Source organism: Aethalodelphis obliquidens, unplaced genomic scaffold (genome assembly GCF_003676395.1).
Source record: "Aethalodelphis obliquidens isolate GAN/ISIS:26980383/991018 unplaced genomic scaffold, ASM367639v1 scaffold903, whole genome shotgun sequence".
In the NCBI taxonomy this organism is placed as follows: Eukaryota; Metazoa; Chordata; class Mammalia; order Artiodactyla; family Delphinidae; genus Aethalodelphis; species Aethalodelphis obliquidens.
Window position 1 is genome coordinate 1 of NW_020838814.1, and position 9,081 is coordinate 9,081.

The 9,081-nt window shown below is 37.3% G+C and overlaps 1 protein-coding gene across 1 annotated transcript; it reads right to left on the reverse strand.

Moving 5' to 3' along the window:
• Positions 1 to 808: 808 nt before the first annotated feature.
• LOC113616922 (AP-2 complex subunit beta-like) lies at positions 809 to 8,902 on the reverse strand (the record flags this gene model as incomplete). The annotated part of the gene is made up of 3 exons (XM_027100280.1): positions 8,773 to 8,902; positions 4,295 to 4,400; positions 809 to 1,153 (listed from the first exon to the last, which is right to left on the reverse strand). Coding segments are annotated over exons 1-3 (488 nt in total), but the record flags the coding sequence as incomplete, so codon positions are not given.
• Between the last annotated feature and the right edge of the window lie 179 nt (positions 8,903 to 9,081).

Below are 9,081 nucleotides of genomic sequence, written 5' to 3' on the forward strand. Positions count from 1 at the left end.
CTTTCCAATGATATCATCCATCTATGAATCACCAGACAGAAAGAATGAAATGTTACAATGATCCTGTACATTGTAGCTAAACACAGAAAAAGAACAAAAATTCCATGAGGAGGAAGAAAGCATGTTTATTTTCCAAAACAATTTAATAGAAGCTAATTTTAGAAATGCTGTCTGATTTTTGCTTTTAATGTAGACTAAATTCCAGGCAGAGGAAAAGGAAGTAAACAAAACAAAAAACAAAAATCCTAATAAGAACCACCTTATTACTGTGTTCATCAAATCTAATGATAGGAGAATTCTGACTGGATATCCAATAATATTAAGGACTTTCTTTAATGATCAGCTGATTAAATGAGTTTTTCATTCTTAAGATGTTTGGGATTTGCTTTAAAATCATCCAGTAGGAGAGGAGGTTGGGGTCAGGAAAGCATGTATGGGGAGTTAAATTAAACAAAACTGGCCATAGGTTGGTAACTACTGAAACTACAAGGTAGATATTTAGGAATTTATTATACTATTCCCTCAACCTGAGTATGTTTGAAAATTTCCACAATAACAAAAAAGTTAATCAACTACTGTAAGACCTATTCAATAAAACAAAATTAAAAGGCAGCTCCTGTAGTTTCCACTACGTCTGAACCATAAGCATAATTTCTACAAAGATAAAATAGGTAAAACCCCAGGTTACTGACACTACAATGATATGCCCAACATTTGTCAGCCTTGGAAGATAAAACAGTGAGGTTTCACCTAGCTTTCTTCTCCCACCTGGCAAGGATGCACCAAGCCCAGCTGACAGAAGGCTCACCATATGGTCTGAACTGGAAGACAAACTCTAGCATACAGAATGCTTAAATCATGAATATTCCTACTCAATGGCCAATACTTCTCTAGAGGCCCTCTTTTGGAACAGAGGTTGCTTATTTGCAATGCAGACACTAACCATATCAAGAGACACTTCTGAAAAGGTTTTCTGAGGTAGAAGAGACCGTTCTTGAGTCCCTGGGAAAAAGTTACCTTCACAAAGCTGTTGACAGCCATGATGGCCATGTCTGGCTGACTCTTGGCATAGTTCATCAAGTAGAGATACACGAGCTTCTTTAGTTCCAGGTTGTCAGTCTGCATACAATTCACTACATCTGGAAAGAGACAGCTGAGAAAAGAGGAAGGGAAAGCGAACAGATGTTGATGCCAGGCTGTTGGACAGAACACAAAAAAACAGTCTTAATTTAAAAAGTGATTCGATGTGAGCACAAATGTCCACTAGTGATAATACTTACCACAGAAATGAATTACTAAAGAATTTATAATAATGGTCCCAAGAAGATGTCTAAAAATAGATTTTTAAAAAACTTTTTGCTATGAAAATTTTCAGATTAGAGACAGCAGTTTAATGAACCCATGTGTCCATCACCCAGCTGCAAACAAATATTGATACATACCCGATCTTGTTTCATACACAACCTCAACCCACTTGTCTTCCCCCACTCCCTACCCCATCTAGTTGCTCTAAACAATTTCTAAACAAATCCTGCACATACATTTCATATAATATTTTAGTGTATATCTTTACAAACTTTTTAAAAAAATCACTATGTCACACAAAAAAATTAACCATAATTTTTCATATCAATTCTTTGCAGTTCAAAGCACTACAGTTGTTATGCTTTTTAATGCACATATTCTTCCATCCCTGACCAGTGGGAACTTATTTGATTAGTTTCCTTATTAAAACAGTTCTCAGATAATTAGGACCTTTGTTCAAAATTTTAACCATTTTCAGAAAATGAAACAGTTCTAAATGTGTGTGCCATGTACACATTTAGATTCTATTGTATATATACACCCATGAAGGAAGTGACCAGTAACAGGTATTGGGACTCAGACCCTAGGTTAGAATCCTGGCTACATTACCACTAGCTGTATGACTTTGGGATTATTCTTTAGCCTCTCCAAGTATACACTGCTTGATTTCTAACATGGAATAACTTCTGATTCAGAATAACCGCTAGTTCAGAAGACACGAGGACTATAAAAAACATTGTAAGTAAACGCATCTGTCCCTGTGCCTGACACAGAATGCACTTAAATTTAAACTTCCCTTTTCTTAATGACATTAGGAAGGTCATCATTAGCCTTAGGACCTTCTCAGATGTTTGAGTTACTACACCTCACATCCACCACTAGATGCTGCAATTTACTTGGCATTCTTTCACTCATCCATTTCTTATCAGCAGCATTTGACCCAACTAATAAAAGGAAAATCAATGCATTTCATATTAACATAAATATTTTAAAGTAAAAATCTACCTATTTTACTTATTTTCTTAAATTAAGATGACATTGTTTTAATTTTTGCCAATCTCTTAAATGTCTACTGTAAACAAAAACAGCTGGATTCTCACACATGCTCCTGCATTCAACCTGTTGTAGAATGTTGTTTAGCTGAAGTATAAGAAGAAAATCCATTTGCATACATGTATATAAATTGGAAAATGGAAGAGTATTTTAATAGCTTTTTCATATAACTGGATGTTCTCCTTTGATACATTAAAGCTAGACAAATGGTTGTTTTTCTTTTTGTTTTTAGTCCACAAATGGTAGTTTCTTAAAAGTTAGGTACAATATGGAATCTGAAAGCATATCAATAAACTTTCTGTACTTGGTTGCATTAAAATCCATTCATTTATCACTATTTTGAATGGATATTTTACCCATGCATAATTTTGTGATGTATGCACTGGTCATTTGGAAAATATTGGTTCAATGAGTTATGCAGATCTTCTCTATGGTGGCATATTTCATTATACAGCAGCAAATAATCACAGTCATTAATTTCACCACCAATCTCATCAGAAAAATCTCTAAGTATTGGGAAGCTATCAAGCTCACAATGGGAGATACAAGTTTTCCAACACTCTAATTTTTACTTTAAAGTCGAAATTTATCTACTGTCAAATTTTTTCCCTTGAAGTGACAGGTTCACTTTGTTCATTTTTTATAAAATGTCTCCCAAATACTGAAGTCTGATTAACTATAGTTCTGTCTGTCAATCTTTCTTTCACAAAGAAATGGTGTTCCCAAGTCAAACAATTGTGCAAGGGCTTTTTTTCAAGTCAACCGTTACACTTTGCTATGCAGTAGAAGTACTTTATGCCTATCCTATTTCATCACACAGAATATTAAAAAGACCTGAACTCAAGGTTCAAGGTTTACTGAAATAAATTTTTAGTGCTTCATGCAGGACAGTCCTAAGTGAAACTGCCCTTTTTCCTGCAAGCACATGATGGTGAAGAATACAATGACTACTTTTACAGTTTGGCACCACTGCCTTAATTCACACTAAAGCACCAGCCATGCAAACGTCAACACAGTGAAAAGGGTAAATAACACCTAAGTATTATTACAAGAATAGCTTTGACTTCATGGATTTCATGGAAAGGATCTCGGGAATCCTCAGGGGCCTGCAGACAATCCTTATTTATTTCCAAATGGCCTTCCTAAATTACAGGAAAAAAGGGAGGAAAAACAAAAAAGACCCTTTGGATTTTGTTACCACTGATTTTCATCTTGAATTCGGCAATTAAAGGCAGAGTTGTAAAGTTGAGGGCACTGGCTTGAGCCAATTAAAGTACACATGGGCTTCTGCTTCTGTGTATTTTTATCATCTTCTAAAACTACCTCAGCAACAGATTTGTAACTGTGTCAGCTCTCAGGAGGTTTTATGCTAGATCTGTATGCAAGTGAAATCAAACTCGTTTCACTCAAAAAAAAAAAAACTAAGTCACAGAGTTAATATAAAAGCAACTACACTTCCTGATGTTCCCAGTGGGACAAACTCATTCTTATACGTTCTGACTGTAATAGCTTTAAATAAAACGCAGTAGGGCTTCCCTGGTGGTGCAGCGGTTGAGAATCTGCCTGCCAAGGCAGGGGACACGGGTTCGAGCCCTGGTCTGGGAAGATCCCACATGTCGCGGAGCAACTGGGCCCATGCGTCACAACTACTCAACTACTGAGCCTGCGCGTCTGGAGCCTGTGCTCCGCAACAAGAGAGGCTGCGAGAGTGAGAGGCCCGCGCACCGCAGTGAAGAGTGGCCCCCGCTTGCCACAACTAGAGAAAGCTCTCGCACAAAAACGAAGACCCAACAAAGCCATAAATAAATAAATAAATAAATAGATTTAAATCATGTGGGCTTCTAAGAAGACCTCTGCTTAAAAAAAAAAAAAAAAAGGCAGTAAAAGCCATAGAGTAAGAGTCTAAAATGAGCAAAGCAGAAGAGATTACCCTTACCTAACATCTTTCCCCACAGTCATAGCAGCAATCACTTTCTTCACAGCCTCCTTCTTCTTTTCTTTCTTTTCACTGTTGAGTTCAGCCTTTAATTCAAAGACTTCTCCTAAAAGACAACAAACGGGTGAGGTCCCAGGATCAGAGAACTAGAGCAGAACACTGTACTATACAGCAAGTAACACAACAGATGACCAGTGGCAGGACTGCAACTGAAATAAGATTATTTAAAAATTATAGGATAGGTACAGTTCAAATCCCTAGAATATTAACCAACCCATTGATAAGGATGCTATTTTGGGGTTATCGCCAGAGAGGAAGGTGTAAGCCAGATCTCAGGAAGCACAGAAGTGGGAAAAAGGAAAGATATCTCATGATATCTTACTACGATGGGGAGAGAACGGCATCTGAGGGATGATCTCCTGTCAGAATTTCAAAGTCCTGGGAAAAAAATAAATGCAGGCAGGAAACAGGTTCACAAATCAATGTTTTCAAACCAGAAGAGACTCCTCATTCACCTACTCTCAACTCCACAAACAACTGAGGCTCAAAGGTCACTAAGTGAGCGAGTGACAGAGCTGGCCTTAGAACTGTTTCTCCCGACTCTCTAATCCAGTGTTTCTCAATGTTGGCTACACACTATTACCCGGGAAGTATCTAGAAATGCCAATGCTCAGGCTCCACTCTGGACCAAATAAATCAGAATGTCAAGGAGTAGAACTCCTACGTTCACATTTTTTAAAGTTTCCTCAAGTGATTCTAATGTATAATCAGGGTTGAGAATCACTGCTCTAATTAGTACTTTAAGATGATAATGGGCTTTAAGGCCCTATCCTGTTCAATCAATCTAAGAACAGAAATAATAATCCTGAAGCTTCAAGAATGGTACAAACCAGAGTCACTTCTAAAGGTATAATCTTAAATGACTGACTGCTCAGGCCCTGCACCGTGAAATGCCAGGACTGTCACCACTATTTTAAGGCCCAGGCTCACCTATCTTCAGAAAGCTGGAGCTGAAATAAGAAAAAAGGTTAACCACCCTCAACTGGTTTTAAAAGAAAGAAGAAAATATACTATAAGACCACGAAAAAGAAGTTGACTATTGTCACGTCAACTTTCAATCCACAGAATTGCCTCATTTTCTTCCACCTTTATGACTGGTCTTGATGTTCACTTTAACCTCGTTCACCAGTACAGAAATAGTGGGGGCAGCAAACTAGGTGATCTGCTGAAGCTTCTAAATGGGAAGGATGACTGGCAAGAAGCACAGAAGTTGAGCACTAAAAAAGCCTGTTACATCAAAATCCATCGCTAACAAAGCAAACAAACTGTTACAAAAATCACCCTTTTATTTGACAGCTGCAAAAATAGCACAGACAGAAAAGCTGGGCCCTTTAAAGAGTCACTCTCCTCTTCTCCAAGTCCTCTGCTGCCAAATCCAGCTCTTAGGGTTCCCATCATTTACTTCTGAAAACAGTAAAGGACAAGCAGCACAGTTTCAGAAAATCTGAATTGTGAATAGCAGCAGGAGCTGAAGAATCAAAACAGGATATAACTGAAATTATTCCAACTCCAACAGCATAAATTTAAAGAATATGCTCCAGTGGCAGTTCTGGTGGGTGTTACAGGAAGTAAAAGGAACACAGTCTATCCATTTTTTAAAATGTGGTATTTACCCAGCCATGATTCATCTGTAAGTCTCAAACCTTTACAAAAATCCCTGAATTAAAAAAAGGTTACCAGGACCCATTATAAGTGAAGGTTTGAAAAATTAGGTGAGTTTTAAAATTACATCTTTTTGTGTTATTATAGAAACATCTTGGTCATCAAAGCACACAAAATGTTAACAGAAGAAATAAATACATTTCAGAATGATAAGAGAATAAGAAAAAATGCTGAAAATGAATGCCAAGGGGCTAAATGCTTTTGTACGCTATAAGCAGTAAAAACAGCAAGAAGTTGGGTGGAGCCAAGGAGGAGCACGGAGGCAAGGTATCTCACACATACTACAGTTTTATTAAATTCTTATCTTCCCCCCTCCTTTTCCCCTGAATCAAATCTACCAAGCATTGCTAGCAGCTAGCAACAGTTCTCAATCTCGGCTACACATCAGAAAATTCTGGGGAGATTTTAAAAAAACCCCACGTCTAGGCCATATCCCAGACCAAAGAAATCAGGATATCTGCAGGGGTAGGACTGGACATCACCTATTGTCTTTTACTTCACTGGGCAATTCCAATGTGCAGGCAAGGCTGAAAGCCATGGACTAGTAGTAGCTAATGTAATTAAGCAACTCTCTATGGCGTTTTCTGTATTATAATAGAAGTTTACCCTTAAATAACTCCAAACGACAGAAATATGCTTGTGCTTTCTAGAAAATTTTCTGGTGCTCCAGGCCACTATGTGTGCCCTCCCATTTTCTTTTTCTTTTGAAATCATTTTAATCTTAAAGAAAAGTTGCAAAATTCCCCATCTGCTAACATTATGCCACATTTGCTTTATCATATTTTTATATATTTATACATTTTTTTCTGATTCATTGAATAAGTAAACTGTAGACATCATGTCTCTTCAACTCTAAATATGTCAGTGTATAACTTCTAAGAACAAGGAATTATGTTACATAACTATAATACAGTGATGAAAATCAGGAAATTTAACAATGATATACTGTCATTATCTAATCTATAAACCTTATTCAAAGATCTTGATAAAGTCTTTTATAGTAATTTTACCCCCATCCTCCTTGGGCCAGGATCCAATGCAGGATCATGCATTACATTTACCGTCATGTCTCTTTAGTCTCCTTTAATCTGAAACAGCTGGTCAGCCTTTGTCTTTCATGATAATGACAATTTTAAAAAGTACAGGCCAGTCATTTTATAGAACACCCTCAGCTGTCACGGGTGTACCTTCATGATTACACTGAGATTATGCATTTTGATAGCCATAATTCAGAAATGATGGTATGAAATCATCATGTGTGGAAGGATAAGAAAATATCAAATTTCCATGCATTGTTTTGCATAATCATTTTTTGTTAAAAATTTTAAAAATCATATGTATTAATACATGCATAGAAAAGATTGAGGATACATAACGAGTTCCCATCAGGAACAGGAGTAGGGAGGGAGAGAACTTTCATTTTTACTTTTTATTGCTATATTGCTTTAGTAGTACTCCTTGTAATAAAATGTTTATTTCCAAGTAAAAAATAAAAGAATTTGGTACAACCACTATGGAAAACAGTATGGAGGTTGCTTAAAAAACTAGAGTTACGGGCTTCCCTGGTGGTACAGTGGTTGAGAGTCCGCCTGCCGATGCAGGGGACACGGGTTCGTGCCCCAGTCCGGGAAGATCCCACATGCCGCAGAGCGGCTGGGCCCGTGAGGCATGGCCGCTGAGCCTGCGTGTCCGGAGCCTGTGCTCCGCAACAGGAGAGGCCACGACAGTGAGAGGCCCGCGTACCGCAAAAAAACCCAAAAAACTAGAGTTACCATATGATCCAACAAACCCACTCTTGGGTATATATCCAGAGAAAATTCTAATTCGAAAAGATACATGCACCCCAATGTTCACGGCAGCTCTATTTACAATAGTCAGGACATGGAAGCAACCTAAGTGTCCATCCACAGATGAATGGATAAAGAAGATATGGTTTATTTATACTATGGAGTATTATTCAGCCATAAAAAAGAATGAAATACTGCCATTTTCAGGAACATGGATGGACCCAGAGATTACCATACTAAGTGAAGTAAGTCAGACAAAGAAAGACAGAGATATGGTATCACTTATACGTGGAATCTAAAAAATGATACAAATGGACTTATTTACAAAACAGAAACACCCAGACACAGAAAATAAACTTATGGTTACCAAACAGGAGGGGAAGAAGGGATAAATCAGGACCTTGGGATTAGCAGATACAAACTAGTATATATTAAATAAACGACAAGGTCCTACTGTATAGCACAGGGAACTATATTCAATATCTTGTAATAACCTATAATGGGAAAGAATCTGAAAAAGAATATATATATGTATACATATACACACACACATACATACACACACACACACATATACACACACACACACACACACAACTGAATCACTTTGCTGTGCACCAGAAACGAACACAACATTGTAAACCAATTGCACTCAATTTTTTTAAAAAAGAGAAAATAAATGTGCTTCTTCCTTTTACCCTCCTCAGATCTATCAATCTTCAACGGATCAATCTTGGATCTCTTCCTTTCACTAAAACCTTCAAGTCAAAATGATGTGCATCATAGCCGTATCTTTAAAAACCCATACTTTAATAATTTACTCAATACACTTTTCTGTAGGATATCCCCAATGAGATGGTCCAAGACATACATGTCTGAAGAGGTCAGGAGCATTCTACTTGGAACAATCTTACACCACGACTTTTGAAGAATCTTCAAAAAAAGTTGTGATCAGGTTCTCATACTTACCTTTTTTATTGGTTGTGAAGTACTTGGAGTCAGTCATGGTTGTGGATCTTTAATGTGCACCTACAGCAAGAGAAGAGAATTCCTTTAACCAAGTTATTTATGTCCAGCAAGGCATTCAACTAATTTTAAGATCATTTATATACAAGAATTTCTGCATTCAGAAAGTATCTTCATCCTTACCACCATCACTGGTGATCCAAAGGGATGCAAGGATAATTAAGAATGTAATCCTTGCCTCAAAAGCTAACTGGAACAAAATCCAAAGGCCTAATGGAATAGAGTGATAATCTGAACCTATCATAGTTTTAT